The 21698-nt window shown below is 32.5% G+C and overlaps 1 protein-coding gene across 1 annotated transcript; it reads right to left on the bottom strand.

Annotated features, from left to right (window-relative positions):
- Nucleotides 1-2999: 2999 nt before the first annotated feature.
- LOC114423171 (spermidine synthase-like) lies at nt 3000-11670 on the bottom strand. Its single transcript, XM_028389807.1, has 9 exons — nt 11429-11670; nt 5265-5341; nt 5042-5164; nt 4835-4939; nt 4536-4608; nt 4373-4444; nt 4092-4287; nt 3511-3637; nt 3000-3407 (listed from the first exon to the last, which is right to left on the bottom strand). The coding sequence occupies exons 1-9, from the start codon at nt 11595-11597 to the stop codon at nt 3342-3344; spliced, it is 1008 nt and encodes a 335-aa protein (XP_028245608.1). The 5' UTR covers nt 11598-11670; the 3' UTR covers nt 3000-3341.
- Nucleotides 11671-21698: the final 10028 nt, after the last annotated feature.

Genomic DNA, 21698 nt, shown 5'->3' with positions numbered 1-21698 from the left:
GAACAAAAATTAGTATGATTAATTATATAGCTAATTAATTATACTTTTCTTCTTTTGTATTTTTATCTCTACAGCTGGAATATGTCCCACTATTCAAGAATAAGAGAAAATTCAAATAAGATAATTTCAGTAAAGGGGATTTTTTTTCTTTTCGATAGTATATTTCTACTTTCTTAGACATGGTCAACATTCATAGGACAAAGTCAATGTAACAAGAGAATTGCCTTGGAGTTGGAGGGTAACCACATAGAATTAATGTAGCTCCATGTGGAACTTGTAGGCCTAAGATCTTCTTCATCAATGGATTCTTTTGCTTCTTGGAAGATGAATGGCAGCAGAATGGAGAAGGAAGAGAGAGAGGAGACGCCACTTCAAGGAGAAGATGAGTCTAGAAGAAACTCACCACCATAGGAGGTCATGGATAAGAGCTTGAAGGAAGAAGGAGATTAATGAAGAAAGAAGAAGAGAAGAGCACAAAATTTTGTTCTCTAAAAGAGCTATGAAATCTAAAGTTTAATTTTCAAATGATCAAAGTTGAAAAAATGCACACATATGACATCTATTTATAACCTAAGTGTCACACAAAATTGGAGGGAAATTTGAATTTCTATTCAAATTTCACTTGAATTTGAAATTGAATTTGTGGAGCCAAAATTTCACTAATTATGATTAGTGAATTTTAGCTATGGTTTAGCCCACTAATCCAAGATCAAGTTGAAGATTTTCTACTAAGTGTGCTTAGGTGTCATGAGGCATGTAAAGCATGAAGGACATGCACAAAGTGTGACTATATGATGTGACAATGAGGTGTAGCAAATAAATGCTCCCCTCTCCTTCTAAAATTTAATTGATTGGACTTCTCTCAATTCAATTAAATTTATTTTCAACCACACACATCAAATATTCACTTAATGCATGTGAAATTACAAAACTACCCCTAATACAAAAACTAGTCTAGGTGCCCTAAAATGCAAGGACTGAAAAATCCTACATTTCTAGGGTACCTTACCTATATTATGGAGCCCTAAATACAAGGCCCAAAAATAATGAAACCTTAATCTAATATGTACAAAGATAAGCAGACTCATACTACCCTAAGGCCTTCTCTTGCATCTCTGGCCCAATCTTCTTGGAGTCTTCTATCTAATGTCCTTGCGGGATGAGATTGCATCAAGAACCATCCTAATAAAGAAAAAAAAGACTGGAGTGTCTGTCTACACATCTCACCATTTAATGTGTGTTTTTTTATATATTAAAATAAAGTTATTAAATTTTAAAATTATGGTCAAGTCTCTTCCAGTTGGAGAGGATCTTTTTCCATTCTCCTATTGTCATAAGTCAACTTTCTCTCTATTCTTTCTCCAATAGAGCACAAACAAAAGAAAGCAATGGTTTCTATAGATCTTTAGGGAGTGCTATCATCTTCACCTTGTAAACTTCACTATTGTTCTTGGAAGTGAAGAGACATGGAGAGAGAAAGCAACAAGTCTAAGCAGAAGCAGAAGCAGAAGCTTGAAGTATCTGATATCCTCAGTGAATCTGTTATGATTATTTCAAAAATCTCAACTTCATCATCTTCACCTTTCTCACTTCTATTCCTCTCTTCTGTGTCATGGTTTACTTTGAAATTTACCTCCAAGAAATCCTGGTTAAAACCTCCAATATTGTTAACCTGCCACATGAATCACATGATGATGATTTCACAATCTTTGCTGACTATGACTTCATTGATTATCGCAACAGCTACAGGCCAGATCTTATTATCGACAAATTCAACAAGGATTATGTCCACATGGTGCCACTCTTTGTCTTATAGTTTGTGTCTGCAATTATTACTATAACTTTGGCTTCAAAGTTGCATTCCAAAGAGAAGAAAATGACTCTCAAGGAGATGGTTCAGAAACCCTTTGACCTGTCAAAACTGAGAGGCTCATTTGTCACTTCTGTCTATGTTCTCTTCTTGACAACTACTCACCAGCTTGGATTACGGTTTATAGTCCTAAATTACCATGTTTACTTGAAGGACTTGAGTTTTTACGTGTTGTTCGCGGTAATTGCAGCGTGGCATTCGCTAAGGTCCTAAGAATGTATTTGGAGTGGAGTGCTATGTGGAACATGAGTCTTGTCATCTCGGTGTTGGAGGGGATATACGGTGTTGATGCATTTAGCAGTTCGACTTATTTCAGCAGAGGATGTCACAGGAGGGGGCTCTTTTTGATGATGATTTTCTTTGCTTGGGGACATCTTTTGAGGCTTCCATGCTACCATGTTGGAGGCTATGAGCAAGGGAATGCAATTTTTGTACAAGTTGGCTTGTTTTGCATGGTAAATCCGCTGAAATGGGTGGCCTGCATGATCTATTTCCATGATTGCAAGGAGAGGAAGTTGAAAAAGAAAACTGATGAGGAATCAGGCATAGATGTTAAGAATGGTTTGTGAATGAGAAGTCGTTGCTGTGCACAAAAAATAAGGGAGTCACTTTGAGTTCAGAACAAGGATCAAGATGGCTAGCTGGTTAAGCAGCCTTTTAAGATGATTAGTCAATAAATGTTATCTTCTACTTTGTTATGACTGTATTATTTCAATCAGCTTAACTATGCTTTTTCTTCTTTTCCATTGTGATTAGTCAGTTACAAAGTAATATATATAGCATGGTTTATTGGCGCTTCCTGGTGAATGAATGCTGAGATTATCCAGACAATATGAAGAAACTAGCATTATTCCACAAAAGCAAGTTTTCCTTGGAATCCACTAAAATTACAATAGTTTATTTGAAAAGGGTATGTGATTTACACGGTCCCCCACATTCCCATTTTCCCTTCATCATTTTCTTTAACGAGAACAACTGGAAGTAAGCATAGATATATGATATTCTAAGAAGAAAGGTTGCATCTACGGATGAAGGTAACAAAGCGTTACCCTTGTTATTTTTATTTATCCCAGAGTGTTTATCTGTGCTTCCTTTCCTTTAATAAAATTTAGACAAAAAGGCTTCAAAATTATGGCATCCAATTGATAGTGATCGGCATTCAAAGTTGATTTAATCATGTCAATCGATTGGTCCCCTCTCCAACTTATTAATAAGAATATAAAGAGAGATTATAAAACAGGTAATTCTTGGGTTGATAATGATAATTGCCATCACTTTTAAACCCCGTTTAGGATTGCCTAGACTCTTAATCCGATTGCTAATTGATTTCCAGAAATAAACTTAACTATTCAATGCCAAATTTAATCTGACTTATTCCAAGGCTCATTGATAGATGGACCAATACAGCAAGGATGAATGTTGGACTTCTACAACAGCCACTTGAGCTCCTTCAAAGGTTCTGAAAATCTTCTTAATTTGCTTTAGAACTAATCTTCCTCTTTGCAAATGACGGCAAACAGAAAGCTGCTGTATGAATCTGGAATTAAAGGCAAAAATGGATATTTAGATAAGAATTAGCAGTCCTGCAAAGAAAGGGAAGAATGCAAAATCTCAAACAGAAGATGATTGGGGAAGCACACCTCAGAGTTGTAAAATTTCAGTGGTCTTACTGACTTCTGACTCTCATTTTCATCTATGGGATTAACTGGATGCTTGAAATCAACAGGTGGTCCCTCAGTTGAGCAAAGCATAAAACCAATCATCCCACTGAAATGAAAAACAAAAGCAACTTAAACATGGATAGTCATCATATACATTCAACATCCTTAGACACAAAAGCACATCATACAATATTCTCATATGAAAAATGCTAGCAACACACTATCTAACTCACTATTTTAAACACACCCTTTATTAAAGGTTGGAATTTATTGGAAATCACAAATTTTGGCGGATCTCACTTCTCATTTAATGACTACCTCTCATATTTTGCATTTTTTAATAAATTAGGGTGTGTTAGAGAGTGTGTTGGTGGAACTCATTGTCATATACAACCAACAACCTTCCCTTCTAGAGGATGCAAAAAGAGAAAGTTAAACTGTCTTGTTTATGAGTGGATTTTAATTTCAAATAATAATTTTCTGGAAGAATTAATATAAACCTATAACATGTAATGAATTCATATAAGAAAATAGAATTAAAATAAATTCAAAAAACATACCTTGGGTATGTAGGAACAGTAGTCCAAGCATAGTTGACAGAGCCTTTAAAAATCTGGCGACAATTGGCCACAATGTCCTCAATTATATCCATATGAAGCCAAATGCTTTCTGCCTGAGTACACACAACTCCACCGGGACAAAGAGCCTTTGCAACTGACGCAAAGAAGGGCTTTTCAAAAAGCTCCTGAGCAGGACCTTAAGGATACCAAATGTAACATCCCTTTATCAAACAGTTTTATTTTTATATCACAGAAGACAAAAAAACTATAATATGGTATACCAATAGGGTCGGATGAATCCACTATAACAGCATCATAAGTTCCTTCTGGAACTTCCTTCAAATATGCAACTCCTAGACCATTGTGAGAAAACCCATCATGAGACAACACTTTTCCACAAAGAGCAAAATGTTTTAGGAAAAAAAATAGAATAATTGATCATACCATCACCAATATGAAGTGTCACACGAGGATCATCATACCCAACAGCTACATCAGGGAAGTATTGTTTGGAGACCTAAAAGAATTAAATTTTGATATTGAGCATAAATTGCTTGAAACCTCTGAGCACTAGAAAGTAGACCTTTTAGGCCAACTAAAAAAGAACAGAACAACTACAAGCAATTTACTTAAGTAGATAAAGAGAAGAAGTTATTATATGTGAAACATAATAGCCTGCCAGCAACATAATCTAGCTTTGGTTAGAGAAGAAAGAAGAGTAAAATTTGGTGTGCTTTACTCACATCAACAACCATCTTGTCAATTTCACAAATGTCTATCTTTTCAACTGAAGAATGGCGTGCTACTTCTCGTATGACCCCTCCATCACCTCCACCGATAACCAAAACCTAAAAAGGAAAATTACAGGGAGAAAAAGTATATAAGTTTGAGGACTAAACATACAATCCAGACACATAACATGTAATCTAGACATATATCAAAAGTAAAACCTTTTTAGGGTTTGGAATAGAGCAAAGAGGAAGATGAGTGATCATTTCTTGGTAGGCACATTCATCCCTTTCTGTTAGCTGAATTACTCCATCCAAAACAAGAACCTTGCCATATGTTGATGACTGCAGAAGACATCACAGCAGAGCATTGACAATAAAGATAGGAACACGAAAAAGAGAAATTTGTAACAGTAACTTCACAATTTACTGGAACCTCATGTACCTGGAAGACCATGACATTTTGGTATTCTGACTTTCCTTGAAACAAAATCTTTTCCACCTTCAAGGAGTGAGCCTCTCCTGCAAAATTACAACCATATTTTAATTCACGAGTATTATTACAAAAGACAAACCCAAATATTCCGAGTTTATCCAACAAAGAGAGATTACTTTGTGCAAATATTTCTAGGACTTTAGCATTGCTTTGATTTTAGAAAAAAATAATGCCATAAGATGTGTACTTAAATACAATTTGATGAGCTACCTTTGTATCTAACAAACAAGATGCATCTTCAGCCAATATGTAACAAGATGCATTTTAGACCAAACACAATGGTTGTAAAATTAGCATGACATCCAAGACAAAAGATTATAAGAAAAAGAAATGATTTGTCTTATACTGTTACTCATAGTGGTTGTCTGAACCAGACCAGACCGGCTGGTTGAACCGGGAACCAGTGGCCTGTACAGCCGGTTTAAAGCTCAAAACCGGTATGCATTTGAATCGGTCATGAACCGGAAAAACCACTAAAAACTGGTGGTTGGACAGGTTTTGGTGGTTCGACATAAATCACAGTTTTTTTATTCTTTTTTTTGCTAATTAATTTTATTTGTTACTTAAAATATTATGGTGTGTTGGATTTATTTTCATATATAACTTACTTTTGTTATATGACATAACTTATGACACTTTGAAGTGAAGTTTAATTTTTAATATTATAAATTTATGCATACCATGTTATTTTTTGTTTAATATTACATAATATATTATATAAAATTAAAAAAAAAATAGTATTTTATTAAAACTGGTTCATCCCCAATTGAATCATTGAATCTTGAACCAATGCCTTCACCAGTTCAATAACTGGTCTGGTTCTGATAACATTAACAATATTGTATGTTTATGTTGCAATCAAATCCATGAATGCTTGATTCGGATCGTTCCGGATGCAAATTCAAGAACACCATTGATGACCTTTAAGAACACAAGAACAGAAAAATAGTAAAGATGGAGAAGATGAATAGAACGACACCACAATCCGCGAAGAACCGATAAGCTGAAGGAGGATTCACCAAAAAAGAATAGCTTCCTTGATAAGAATTAGTTTGATTTTTAGTCAAAAACCAAAAAGAGGCAAAACTCTCTCTAAGCATAAGTTTAATTTCAATTATGCAAAAGTTCTTACAAATAAGAGTTTCTGAGTATTTATAAAATTAGGCTTAAGAAGATAATTAAACCTCTAATAACCCCTTAAATGCTCATTATAAGGCCTATTTACATCAAGTTCAAGCCCATTACACAGGTAAACAAGAGTTTTCATAAATTTTCGTTGAAGGTTTGCGCTAAGCTAGACATTCGCGCTAAGCCCAATTTCTCCTCAGGATAAAATTGCGCTAAGCAAGACATTCACACTAAGCCTAATTTCTCCTTGGGTTGGAATTGCACTAAGCCAGACATTTGTGCTAAGCCTAAATGTTGGAATTGCACTTAGTGAGCTGATGCGGCTAAGCGAGCTGTTCAACAATCTTCAATGTACTCCAATTCAGCTTCTTGTGATTTTCTCCTTCCTTGTCGTTGATGAGTAGTCCATCCTTGATCCTCTTGGTCATTTCTTATTCTAGAAGCTTGGCTTTGGACCTTGTCGTGGGACCATTCAACTCATGAAGTGCTTCTAGGTCCTTATGCTCTTGGATAGTCATCTATTAGTTTCTATCTCTATTAATCACATCATTTATTACATCTCATACTTCTCTCTCTTTTCTCTTAGTTGTAAAATTAGTTGAACAAATAATATTTCACTTAGAAAAATAAGAAGATTCTTTTTGTTTTCCTAGGTAGGCATTGTAACATCCCGCTTTTCGTAAAATAAATAAAAAGAGTTTTATTTAAAAATTAATAGAGTTTTTAAAAATTAAATAAATGGGAGAAAAGAGTTTTTATTAATTAAAGTAAGAGTTTCATGGTATTAGAAAATAAATAGAGTAAAATGATATTTTAAAAATAAAGGAATATTTTAATTGGTTATTTATTTAATGAAAGAGTAAAATAGAGTTCTTTTTTATAAAATAATAAAATAAAGAAAATAGAGTAAATAATCGGCTTAGAGTACCTTAGTTATAAATAGAAACATATTAGATCAGTTTTTATATTTACAATATATTTTACGCTCTCTCTTCCTTCCAAATTCGTTCTCCATTATTCCTCTCCCAAAATCCTCTATTTTTTCTGCATATACCCAAACTTATCCCTATAAAACTATGATCTTGAACTCATTAACCGTTTGATCATCTTGAAATTCAGACACCACTTTCAGAACTTATTTTCACACATTTTTACTATTGAGATTTGTAAAATAATGACAGTAGAGAGAGAAATGTCCCTCATAAGGAAATAGTGAAATTGAGGTTAAAATCCCTTCTCATCTCTAACGCCTAGAAACTCTAGAGATGTCGCTATCACTACCGGACTACACACATGAGCCAACTTAGATATAAGGGATGAGTTTATCACAATTAGGGTTAGAGAGAACATGTGCATGGATCCTTAGATGATCAAATTGGGGTTGATTTTAGGGTGTTTTATGCGTTTTAATTTTGCCTGTACAATGATAACTACAAATTGCTCATGTTTGACAGGTCAATTGATGACTTCATGTGAATTGGATGGTTTAATTGAGTGTTTGACTTTGAATATTAGAAACCTAGAAATTTGGGAATTCTTGATTCTTGCATGTTTTCTTAAAATTAATTAAGGTGTTTTGTTTCCTATGATGTGATCACATGTTCTGTGCTATTTGTTTTGAATTTGGGTGTGTTTTGAGCTTTGAATTGTGCCTCTTTTACTTCACAAAATGAAGATTTTTCGCGAAGCACAATTGTCGTTAATGAGAGCATGCCTGTGCTTAGTGAAAATCAGTTGTTTTAAGCTCGTACTATTTTCCTAACAATGTGAGCTAACTTGTAGCCTAAAAATGACTAAGAAAATGATTGAATTAGGTTTTTTGGTATTCATGAAAGTTGTATTCTTGGATGTTAGCTAACAAATGTCGTTGATTTCACCCAATTCGGAGCTGTATAGACCCCTAGAGAGTCAAATTACTGAGAAAAGGTCGAGCTGCCAGGATTAAACAATGATCCAATGTTTACCTTAGGTTTAGACATAGTTAACGGTGAAACCAGTTTTTGTGATCAACATAATAGTTGTAGATAATTGTCTTAGCTTTCAAACAAGATAAGTATGAACTTAATAGGATCAGTACATCCCATGTACTTGTAATTTTATGCTACAAAGGTTGTAGTAACTTAGGAGGAAATGTAAGGATATACTTGTTTACTATACATGTGCGTGTGGTTGCTATTAATTGAATGAATAAGTGAATGATTATATGTCTTAAATATTGAAAGATTGTTATTGTATGATATATATATATATATATATATATATATATATATATATATATGTTTTGTGTCATGTAAATATTATTATTGTGTGATATGTATAAGATTCATGAGACATAATGACATGTCATTTTGAGATTATGAAATTGTAATTGAGATTGAGTATAAGTGGCAATTTAAGCATGCGTTAATTTGTGAGATACACGTAAACATGTGATGGTGGATTGTGACGTTGTGAAATGTTAAATTGTGGACATGGAATATGGTTGTGAATAAGTATTTGGTTAATACTTGATGTGATATTACTTGTGTTATGAATTATGAAGTATACAATAAACCGACTAGTGTTTACCTTGAGAAAAGTGTTTATACGTGATGTGTTAAAAGGAAAGTGTAGGATTTCAAGTTAGAAACTTGAGTTGTTAAATTATAGCGCAATGAATTAAACGTGTCTGAAAACAAATTCAAAGTCGTGGGTATTGTATAATTCATGAGCAGTGTTTGGACCTGAATCAGGAAAGCAAGACCCTAATGGATTCTTCGGAGTCTAGGCCTTGGGAGTAAATACATTCGGTTTGAGTGTTCCTTTAAGCCTATATTGATCGCATATGGTTGGAGCTTTCTCGCAAAACAAAGTGACCCTAACTGGTCGCCTTATGATTTCACTTAGTGAGAGTGATCTGACATACTCATTGTGTGGCGTGTCTTGTTATGTACTCCTGGGGGTCCTGGTGTTGTTTTTCTCTGACATGATATCACATTGCACATAAGCTTGAGTCTTAGTATAATTGTTACATAACGCCTATGAATTGTTTATTATGAAATTGGTAAATGTTGTTACGTCTTTAGTTGAGTGTGTGATTCATGTGTAATATGATTGATATTGAAAAATGAATTTTAAATGATAAAGTGGTGAAGTGAAGTGGATTGTATTAAGTTGAACTATATAATAAATATTTTCATAATATATTTTGCTTATCTCTTTGTTTATCTGTACTTTATTTAGAAATGCGATAACTTACTCCACGTGTATTGTTTGTGTTTGAATCCTGTGATGATCTCGAACCTTGTATTCGTGAAAGAAGATGATTAGGTGCATTGGTTTAAGGAACCTTGTGCTGGAGGACGCCGAGACATAATGCTCTGATAGGATGTGACATTGGGGCCTGAGTTTCTGTTTAAATTACATGATGTTCCGAACATGTTATTTTACTTTACTTTATTTTGTTGTTTAACTTGAGTTCTTTTGTAAACTTGAACAACCTTGTGTTTGAGCCGAAAATATTTCTTATAAGTTTAATTTGATAACGGTGAAATGAATCTAGACCTTTTATTCATGTGGATTTACTTATGATTTTATTGAATAAAAATGATTTAATTAAATTTTACATTTTATACGTTTTCTCATTCATATGCATGTTGAGATAGATGTCACAAGCATGCTCTTTAGTGGCAATTGCATCTCGGTCATTTAAAAGTAAGTTCTGATTTCTCATGAACTCAAGAGAAATTGGGACAAAACAAACAACTGGGAAGGATCAATCCCAGAAATGATAATTGATGAAGTATGATTAAAAGGGGGAAAAAGTCTTGAAAGGACAGAGATTAGATCTTTTCTGTGATGGCATATGATACCTGCCTATTTAAATATATGAAGTATTTATTTTTGCACATCCATTTTCTATTTAGACACCCATTCATAAAAATAGTCATGCATCATGATAAAAAGATCAGAATAATTTTTTTTACATGAATATAGCTGTTTAAAGCAAAAGATGCACTTCGGAAGATAAAGTATGAAGTTAAAAAGTGTTAGATTGGAACAACTTATACAGTGATAAAATAATGCAAGAACAATAAACAATGAAACTGCTAAAATCAACTCCATTGATTTTTCAATAATGGTTATGACTTTTTCTACTTTAACCTCTAAAGTGCATGCTACTTTGAGGAATCAATACCTTTTAATATAACCATCATTCACTTTTTTTTTTTTTTAAAAATACCTGAAGATCTCAGAGGATAATAGACATTAAGTAGAGCAAGTCCCAAAGGCAACAACATTGATAAAGAGAAAGAAGATAAATAGCAACTCAACTTCTAAGGGGAATTCATTCCAACATATTAGAAAGTTAAATTTCTTATATTCCCGTAAATTTCATATTAGAACACTCTCTGATGATCAACTTGTAGTCTTAAAATAGCGCCAGAACATCTAGCAGAGTTGGTTCAGCACCATAGTGAGCTAAAATACCATATGTTCATATGTCAAAATAAAAAACAAACAAAACCAGAACTCTACAAATCATGCATGCAGCAGATAAAGGGTAGGAAAAAACAGGGTTATAATTTATACATAGTCAGTTACAAATAACAACCATAAAAAAAAAAATCATTGCTGCATGATAGAAATTTTAAGAAGCTTGCAACATATACATGTGCACATGTGCTGCTACATGGCAGAGATATTAATGAGCATGGCCATTGCTCATTGTAAAAACAGAACACATGATACACCCAAATTTGTCAGAAACCAACAAAAGACATCTGAACCGTAAAATCCAAACAGATAATCAAATTCAAATCACACAGAGACAATCCCCATAAGATGAAGAAAAAATAAATAAAATTGATACAAGTTTAGTTTTCCACACACTCACAAACTAACAAGTTAAAAAAATGATTTATTCTCCAGCAACAAAACCCACAAGGAAAAGACACAACTTTTGGAAGCAACAAACAAAAGGGTAAGGTAAAAAGAGAACTAACCAGGCCACATTGCACTGATTTCAGAGAACCACCCAGGAATCACAGATGATAAACCGTTACTAAGAGGGTCTTTGCCACCCTCCGCGTCCATGGAAACAGAGACACCATTTTCTTCACCATCATCTCTCTGCCTCTTCACTGGGGACTCAACAACGCTCTCATCAGCCATAGCCTAACCTCTCTCTCTCTTTCACGGTGAGAGAACAATTTTTCAAATAGCACTCTGTTTGGCTATTCTCGGCTTCGTGAGATATATTATTGGGGAAACGGAATAGCATAAAGGGCAAAAGGGTGTGAGCCACGTGGGAATATAGAAAGGAATCTGCTTTTAAGGGGTGTGTTTGTGGGGTGCTGTGGTTTGGGATTGGTGTTTTGAGGGAATGTTATTAGCTTGCCAAACGCTGCCTTAGGATATGCATGTTACGTGTTTTCTTGTCAAGTACATGTGAAAGGGATGTGAGTTACAATTTAGGTTTTCTTTGGAATTAGGGTACTTTTTTGTGTGAGTCTCTTCTTCTGGTTTGCATAATGCTAGTTTCACCATATCTTTGTTTCCCACCTTGTTTCCCACCTTAGTTCTTATCAGGGTCGTGTACAAACATTTTAGGATCTAAAACGAAAATGTTAAAAGGATTTTTTTTACAGGAATTTTAAAGAGACTTAGTATATTATATAAAATATCAATTTTTATATTAATCTTCTAGTTTTTTTAACTGCAAAATCATTTATCCGAGTTTTATAATCAAACAATTCTAACACTTCACTTTCAATAGATAAAATAACTAACACATTCAATCTATCTTGTAACATTGTTGATTTTAGATATGATTTAAGCAATTTTAATTTTGAAAAACTTCTTTCAGCAGTAGCAACTGTTACAGGGATTGTCAATAAAATTCTATACGCAATGTAAATATTTGAAAAAGAGTCTAAAGTTTTAATATAACTCAATACTTCTATTGGTGTGTTAATTTCTTCTCTTAACACTTCTCTTAGTACTTTCAATTCTGAAAATAAATCAAGATCATCAATATCAGACTTTTTAGATAAATGATTTATGATAACCATTACATTCATAACTTAAGACTATGTAGTCTTATTAATGAAAAATGATTAGAAATAATAAATCATATCTTAACAAAATTTACCAATTAATAATTTAAATTGACAAAAAATATTAAAAATATAAAAAAAAATAAAATGAAACTCTTGGGGGCCTAAGACAAAGGTTTCATTGGCCTTATGGTTTCGACGACCCTGGTTCTTATCCATTCATTTAATACGACAAAACTTAATAGAAATCTTATGAAGCTATTTATTTATTTTATGATGTTTTTCTCAATCAAACCTAAAGCTTTATGTATCCTCTTCTTATTTTATAAAAGTTGCCATTTGAAAAAAAAACAAAATCAATTTGTTTTCTTTCTCAGTTGATTTATTTATTATAATTCAGATATTTTTTAACCATTGTAGTTATGGTGAGACTCGATGTATCCCCAAAATTCGGTCATTCGGATTCAAGACTTAGGTCATCTCCAATGAAAGATGCTTCATGAGTTTTTTTTAAAAAATATTATTGTTGGAGTAAGTCTAATTGGCATTGCCGGTATTTAAGTTTTAGCATGGGTATCTTACAAGCAGGTATCTTAAGCTTTGATCATTGGAGATGTCCTAGTCACATTGAAATAAAACTCAAATTCTTTTTTTTTTTCATATAAACTCAACATATGTTATCAACTAAATTACATTTGAGTATTTGTAATTGAGATTAAATATTTTTATGGATTATGTTGATACACGAATAACTCATAATATGTATGTATTGTCGAGTTACCTAGAAACTAACTTATCTAATGGTATTTATCAAAACAATTTAGTAAGAATGATAATTACTTAACTTTACATGTAAGATTTAGTTAATTGAAAAATATTTTAATATTTTAAGTTCAGCTTTTCTAAAAAAAATTAGAGTCAACATTAATTTCGGTAAAAAAAGAGTCAATTCAAAAAATATTATAAATATAGGATATTTTAAGAATTGAATGCACATCCACTAACCACATCACATCGTGTAAATTAATTTTGTACTGTCATTTAATTATAAATAATTATTGATATAATTTTTAAGTTAATTATTATAAAATTCAATAAACTTATTATAAGAATTATAATTCAATGACAATGGAAACTGGTAGTATATAATCTTTTAATTTAATCTTCACTTATTTAAGTTGATATTTTAAAGGATCAATTTGGATCATTAATATTTTTTTAAACAAACTAATTTGCTACTATTTGTTTTAGAGATAATTAGCATTTAAAATATAAAAAAATAAACTAAATAACTAAAATATTTCATATTAAAATTTTTAAGGGACTACTTAATAACTTTCTTTTTTTCTTTAAAGACTATATTGAGTTGAGTAATTTTTTTCAGAGATCATCAACTTGAATGTTTTCTTAAAAAGTTGAGAGAATAATTCTCCAGCTACAACACCAAGTTATTTGGGTATAGAAACTAAAAATTCCCCCTTTCATAGAATCATACGTATTGAAATGTAATCTTATGATCTCATTCACCGGTATGTGTTGGTTACTCAGTGTAATGCGATCTTAATTAATTTATATGCAAAATAAATATTGTTCACATTTTCACTTTAACCTTTTGTCTTATTTTAATATTTTATAAATCAAACATTTTCTGAGGTTTCTGAGATTGTACGCGACTCCATATTTTTAAATTGTTAACTTATAGCTATATAGGTATAAGGTATAATACGTTTCGTAGATAAAAAAAGTTCCTAAAAAAATGGACACAAGTATAATATTTTTTTTTATAAAAAAGTATAATATATTTTAAATAATTAAGGTGGTTTAATGTAAGAATAAAAAAAGGAGGAATATCAGAAAAGAATTGACGAAACCTCATATGATATTTCTCTATTTTATACATTAGTCTTTCACTTATATATATATATATATATATATATATATATATATATATATATATATATATATATATATATATATATATAAATGGCTCAAATATTTTTCTTTACGTGCAATTTAAAGATTTTTTTTATTATTATAGTTTTTTTGTTTTAATAGTATTTTGAACAGTAAAAAAAGAATTATCTAAAGTATTTTAAAGATTAAAAACTAAATTAAAGTAACTAAAAATATATTTAAATCTAAAAAAAATTCAAAGTATCTAAATGCCTCATCATCAATTCATTTTTAATGATTTACTAGACATGGCAACAAAACCTGTACTGTGGGTACCCGCCCGACTCTGTTCCGACTTTGATGAAAAATACCTAAGTTGACCAGGTACAGATTCAAGTTCGAATTTTTATATATAACATTGAAAAAATCCATATATATTAAAAACCTAATAGCTAATTCCTAAAACCTAAAAGTTGTTTGTGGCGTCGTGCTTCCTTACTCGTCTCTCTACCTCTCTCACTCAATCACCCTAAAACGACCGTCTCAATCCACTGAACTGAATTTCCTGTTAGTTCTATTTTGAATACCGTAAGCATGTGCTTTGAAGTGCAATTTGTGTTCGTTGGGTGTTAGGAATTTTATAATTCCTAATTAATTAATATGGGCTACATATTATATTATAACATTTATATTAGTTATTTACATTTAAATGGGTTCAATATAAAATGATCTATTTAAGTGAGCCCATTAGACTGCCAGAAAATTGATATGAGCTTAATGAGCGGAAACCAATTTGACCCATTAAGAGATAATGAAAATCCTAATAGGTTTAAAACCTAAGTCATGGTTATGGTCTCCAATACATCAAATCAATAAACAGTTTCTCTTCTTCCCATTTGAAGAGAAAACGAAGGTCTCATAAGGAAGAAGGTGATTTGGTTGAGAAAGGTCATTAAACCAATTGTTCGTGACCGCTGTCAGATTCCGTTGCGTGTTGATCAAGCTCTCTATGGATCCAGGTATTCCTTAAAACCTCTTAATAATCTGACGTAATGTGTTTTGATGCTCATTTGATATTTTATAAGGTTTATTAAAAATTCCAACAAGTGGTATCAGAGCCACCATTACTGTTAGATTATTGAGATTTAAAGTTGTTGTTTGATATGTATTATATCTGGATCTTTTTTGGTTATATGAATCCTAATTTTATTTTGGGAAGAAACTATTTTGATCAATAAAATTGTAAAACCCCTAAATTTATGTGTTATGGCCATAAAGTTTTTCTCTTGTTAAGAATTAATAAAAGGCCTATGCATTTGATTTACGGGGTTGTACATTTTTTTTGTTTGTATTGCGTTTGTTGGCATCTTATTCTATTTGGGATAAAGGTTTTACGTATCCAGCATTGGCATTTAATACATGACACAATTTCATAAATATATATTTTTTGTTTATATGAATCAGTAATAAGACAATGGTCTTTTGTCTTATATGAATGAATTTTTTTTAGCCAACTATTTTTTTTTTAAAACGGTGACAAGCTGATAATTTATGTTATTCATGTGGTTAGTATAAATTTGTGATAGTACCGTGATATGTTTGTTTCGGGTGCGTAATTAGTTTACCATGATGTAGTTTTTCAAACATTTACTGCTATCACAATTGGATGCAAATTTAACCATTACGGATCCTTTCCATTTATTTGTGTGTCCTGTAATTTTAATTAAATTGATTGAACCATTATGTTTCCAAAGTAACCTCTATTGCGTAAATTAATTTAATTAAATTGCATGGATGTTAGTATGAAATTATTTATGCGAATTGTGATCAACCCAAAGGAAGACACAATTTGGCTAAATAATAACATGCATGCGATGATAAATATGTGACAATTATAAAGTTTTTTTTGTGTGAATAATAGTCGGTACCAAGAAAGGCTATTATTTGACAGAACTAATTGTCAATATTTGATCATTGCGTTGAGAGTACCAATTACAAATTAATTTCTCTATCCAAAGACTAGAATTAATGTTGTGCTGGGTATCTTGTGATGGATCTGTTATGGGAAATATTTGCATGTCTTGTTATATATATACTTTATATGACTTGCTTGATTATCTATGAACATGTTATTATTTTTGTTCTCTCTTTAGTGAATATTACCAGTGCTGCAAATGTTACTGCCTAAGTGAATTCTATCCCAATGCTGAATGAGACAAATTTTAAGGTCTCGAAGGAAGCCGTAGAAATTATTCTTGGCTGTATGGATTTGGACTTGGCATTGAGGACGGAACGACCCATTTCCACTCTGGAAACCTCTAATGAGGTAAAAATTGAGAAGTGGGATCGGTCTAACCAAATGTGCCTTATGATCATGAAGCACTCTATTCTAGAGGCGTTTCGGGGCTCTATTTCTGAGGGTCAAAGTGCAAAGAAATTCCTTGAGGATATTGAGCAATAATTTGCCAAAAATGAAAAGGTGGAGACAAGTAACCTTTTGGCTAAACTCATCTCCATGAAGTATAAAGGCAAAGGGAACATAAGGGAGTACATTATGGAGATGTCCAATCTCGCATCAAAACTCAAGTCACTTAAGTTAGAGCTTGGTGAAGACCTGCTCGTGCACTTAGTTTTGATCTCGCTTCCTGCACACTTTTGGCAATTCAAAGTGAGCTATAACACTCAAAATGACAAATGGTCCCTCAATGAGCTTATATCTCACTGTGTGCAAGAGGAGGAGAGGCTGCAAAGAGATAGGACTGAAAGAGCTCACTTGACTTCGACCTCTCAGAATAAGAAAAGGAAGAAGACTGAGGGTGCTGCGGAAGGGATTCTCAGCAAAAGAAGCAAAATAAGGATGAGGAATTTACCTGTTACTTTTGCAAGAAGTTGGGACACATGAAGAAAGAGTGTTCCAAGTATGCTGCATGGCGCGTGAAGAAAGGGTTGCCTGTGGAGTCGACTGCCAAGTGATGATTAAAGATTCATCTTTGTGGGTGATGGCAAAAAGGTTGCAGTGGAAGCTATTAGAACTTTTAGATTACAGTTAAAAACTTGATTTTATTTGGATTTATTTGAGACTTTTGTTGTACCGTCTTTTAGATGGAATTTTATTTCTATTTCTAGTTTGGACAAATTTGAATTTTCTTGTTCATTTGGAAATAATAAAGTTAGTCTCTACCAAAATTCAAATATGGTTGGTTATGGTTCTTTAATTGATAATCTTTACATGCTTGATGTTATTAGTTCCTATAATGAAATACTGTAAATAAGTTCACATGGTACAAAACGAAAATTGAATGAGAATTCAGCCACCTTATGGCATAAGCGTTTGGGCCATATCTCTAAACAAAGAATTCAGAGACTTGTGTTGGATGAAATTCTTGACCCTTTGGATTTATCAGACTTTGAGGTTTGTATTGAATGCATAAAGGGAAAACGAACAAACATAAGGAAATTAGGTGCCGAAAGAGTTAAAAACGTCTTGGAACTAGTGCATACAGACATTTGTGGTCCTTTTTCCTACAACTTCTTGGAATGGACAACAATATTTCATTACGTTCATAGATGACTACTCTAGATACAGTTACCTATATTTGATAGAAATCCCAATCCCTAGACGTTTTTAAGACTTTCAAGGCTGAGGTTGAACTTCAACTTGGAAAGAAGATTAAGGCTATCAAATTTGACTGTGGTGGTGAGTACCATGGCAAATATGATGGATCAGGAGAACAACGTTCAAGACCTTTTGCGCTTTTCCTCAAAGAGTGTGGAATTGTTCCGCAATACACTATGTCGGGCAAACCCAACATGAATGGTGTAGCAGAACGAAGAAACTGAACTCTTAAGGATATGGTGAGAAGTATGATTAGTCATTCCTCTTTGCTAGAGTCACTTTGGGGAAAAGCCTTAAAGACCGCAGTTTACATCCTTAATAGGATGCCAAGTAAAGCAGTTAATAAAACCCCTTATGAACTTTGGACTGATAAAAGGCCAAGCATTAAACATTTGCACATTTGGGGTTGTCCAGTTGAGGCACGGCCTTAAAGGCCATATGAAAGAAAGCTGGACTCAAGAACAATTAGCTGCTATTTTGTTGGCTATGTTGAACGCTCTCGGGGCTATAAATTTTACAATCCCACCTTAAGATCCTTTTTCGAGACGGGAAATGCGAGATTTCTTGAGGAAGTTGAGTTTAGGAAGGAAGAGAACATAAAGAATGTTGTCTTTGAGGAAGAACCTGTTATTTACAGTGATCAAGTCCTCGTACCTATTACTATTCAAGACACAACTCCAGTAATAGAAGATAATGCTCAAACTATTGATATTGTTCCAAAACAAGACAACAATGAGGTTCTCCCTTAAATACCTTTAGAGCAACCTCAACAACCTCAAGAAATGCCATTAAGGAGGTCCATTAGAGAGAGGAGAAGTACAATCTCAAATGATTATATTATATTTCTCCAAGAACATGAAGATGGTGTTGGTTTAACAGAGGATGATCCAATCAACTTTTGTCAAGCTATGCACAGTTCTAACTCTCAAAATTGGATTGACACCATGAAGAATAAGGTGAAGTCTATGAATGACAATGAAGTTTGGGATCTAGTCGAGTTGCCTGAAGGTGTGAAACCTATTGGTTGTAAATGAATATTTAAAACCAAGAAGGATTCAAAGGGTAATATCGAGAGATATAAGGCTCGTCTTGTTGCTAAAGACTTTACTCAAAAGGAAGGCATTGACTATAAAGAAACCTTTTCTCCAGTATCTTCAAAGGATTCTTTTAGTTAAATTTGTGTAATTTTAAGACCTCCCATTTGTTATATTAATTTGTCTTGTATTTTTTTGGTTAAATTGATTGAAACAACATGTTGCCAAAGTAACCTCTGTTGCACAAGTTAATTTGATTGAATTTACATGGATGTTGCATAGAATTATTCATGTGAAGTGTGTTCGGCCTAAAGGAAGACACAATTTGACAAAATAATTACATGCTTGCAATGGTAAACATGTGGTGATTATAAATAGTGTGATTTTCCATGTGAATAATGAAATGTTCAAAGACAATCATTATTTAACCGGAATAATCATCATATAAGATTTCCATGTGAGCAATGGAGTGTCCAAAGACAACTTTTGTTTGACGGGACTTATCACCAATGTTTGATCAATGCGTTGAGAGTATCACTTGCAGTTAGTCTTTTTCAATCCAAGATTGAGGATTAATGGTGCGCTAGGTATCTTGTTTGGGTCTTGAAATTTACTGTAATTATTTGTGCATTAGATATTTATTGTTCTCTTCTTTAATTGTTGTTGTTGTTACTACTATGGTTTAAATTACTCATAAGTGAATCCCAAATCTGCATGTATAAAATTTAGAGTTTGAAATTATTTTTGTGGGAGTCCTAAGGTGATATATGAGTAACCTTGGTATGCAACACTAGAAAGTAGTAAAATACATTATGCATTAATTGAAGAGAACAAGGAACTACATGTTTTCATATTGAAAGTCTAGAAGTTTAGAGATTATTGGATATTATGATTTCGATTATTTCAGAATATCTTAATAGCAATCACTTCACATAAGGATTCACATTTGACCATGTTGGTGGAGTTATTATTTTGCTATGAGACATTATATTAGAAATTATGATTGCTAAATTATTGTAACTGGCTTGCTTGTTATCGCCAACATTAAGTAGCCATCAGGTGTTTATTGAGACAATATCTTAGCAGTCTTGTTAAGGATTCAACTAAGTAAAAATATTTTATTTCTTGGTTAACATAAAGTATTTGGTTATTGAATAAAGAATTTAGAAAATACATATTTGTATAGAACATATAGGAACTCATTCCATGCTAGCTGATCCACTTACTAAAGGTATGACACTAAAGTTTTTTTCACAAGCACACTCCTCATATGGGTATAATTTCTAATAGTACCTTAGTTTAGTGGGAGTCTTACTCATGTTCTATATCTTACGGTTTACAAATATTTTGTTATTTGGATTTTCTGTAGAAATAAAGTTAATGTTTATCATTTTATTTTGAGTTTGTTTTGTGTGCAATGTTTGTATTGCATTTTGGATTGATCTCTATAAAGAATAAAGTTTGGACTAGTAGGAAATAAACATGATTAAGATCACATTGTATGTAATTTCCATGCCGCTTATCCATATTTGATCTATGTCATTGAGTATGAGTAACAATGGTGATCATTGTGGCTTAGTCAAGATAAATTGTGATGAAAACTACAGTGGTTTCCTGTTGCTATATGAGATGGACCAGATTGTATAAAAGGAGTCTAAAAGTAAATAACATACGATTGCGCGCCTAAAGAATTTTGTGATATAAATGTCTAAGGTTAATATGAAGCCCAAGTGGGAGATTGTTAGGAATTTTATAATTCCTAATTAATTAATATGGGCTTCATATTATATTATAACATTTATATTAGTTATTTACATTTAAATGGGTTCAATATAAAATGATTTATTTAAGTGAGCCAATTAGACTGCCAGAAAATTGATATGGGCTTAATGAGCGGAAATCAGTTTAGTCCATTAGGGAATAATGAGAACCCTAATAGGTTTAAAACCTAAGGCATGGTTATGGTCCCCAATACACCAAATCAATAAACAATTTCTTCTCTTCCCATCTGAAGAGAAAACGAAGGTCCAATAAGGAAGAAAGTGATTTTGTTGAGGAAGGTCATTAAACCAATTGTTCGTGACCGTTGTCAGATTCCGTTGCGTGCTGATCAAGCTCTCTATGGATCCAGCTATTTCTTAAAACCTCTTGATAATTTGATGTAATGTGTTTTGGTGCTCATTTGGTATTTTATAAGGTTTATTGAAAATTCCAACATTGGGATCTCTGTAAATTTTTTCATGCTTCTGATTCCCATTTTGTTGTTGTTTCACCTGTTTCAGCATGCATGAGAGCAAATTGTAATGCATATTTGCGGCGCGATCATTTGTGTAAACTTTTGCATATTAAAGTGAATTTTACTTCAAAGCATATTATTTTTCACGGTTTCACTTCAACTCATTGCATTTCTAATGACAGAAGTGGTGATAATACTAATTACACTCAATTTCAATGTGATTAAAAATGAGTACTTTAATTTTTAAAAAACAATGAGACACGGGAAAAATGATAATGCTTTTGCCTTTTTCTTTTTTGCATCTCACTGTAGAACCAAATCCTTCAATTCATTTGAAAGTGTGTTTAACAACAATCCTCCCTTCTGAAATAGCAGTTGTGTCTTACAAGAAATTATAATTACTTGTAACTATTAAATTGTTCCCATTGTACAATTTGT

Source organism: Glycine soja, chromosome 8 (genome assembly GCF_004193775.1).
Source record: "Glycine soja cultivar W05 chromosome 8, ASM419377v2, whole genome shotgun sequence".
Taxonomy (NCBI): domain Eukaryota; kingdom Viridiplantae; phylum Streptophyta; class Magnoliopsida; order Fabales; family Fabaceae; genus Glycine; species Glycine soja.
This window is presented reverse-complemented; position numbering and strand designations above follow the sequence as displayed.

What these genes read in the sequence shown, in the direction of transcription:
- LOC114423171 (XM_028389807.1), bottom strand. Translation starts at nt 11,597, where the DNA reads ATGGCTGATGAGAGCGTTGTTGAGTCCCCAGTGAAGAGGCAGAGAGAT. An exon ending in AATCAGTGCAATGTGGCCTG is followed by an intron (nt 5,342 to 11,428) that starts GTTAGTTCTCTT and finishes GTAATTTTGCAG; the next exon opens with GAGAGGCTCACTCCTTGAAG. An exon ending in GGATTCATCCGACCCTATTG is followed by an intron (nt 4,288 to 4,372) that starts GTATACCATATT and finishes GGTATCCTTAAG; the next exon opens with GTCCTGCTCAGGAGCTTTTT.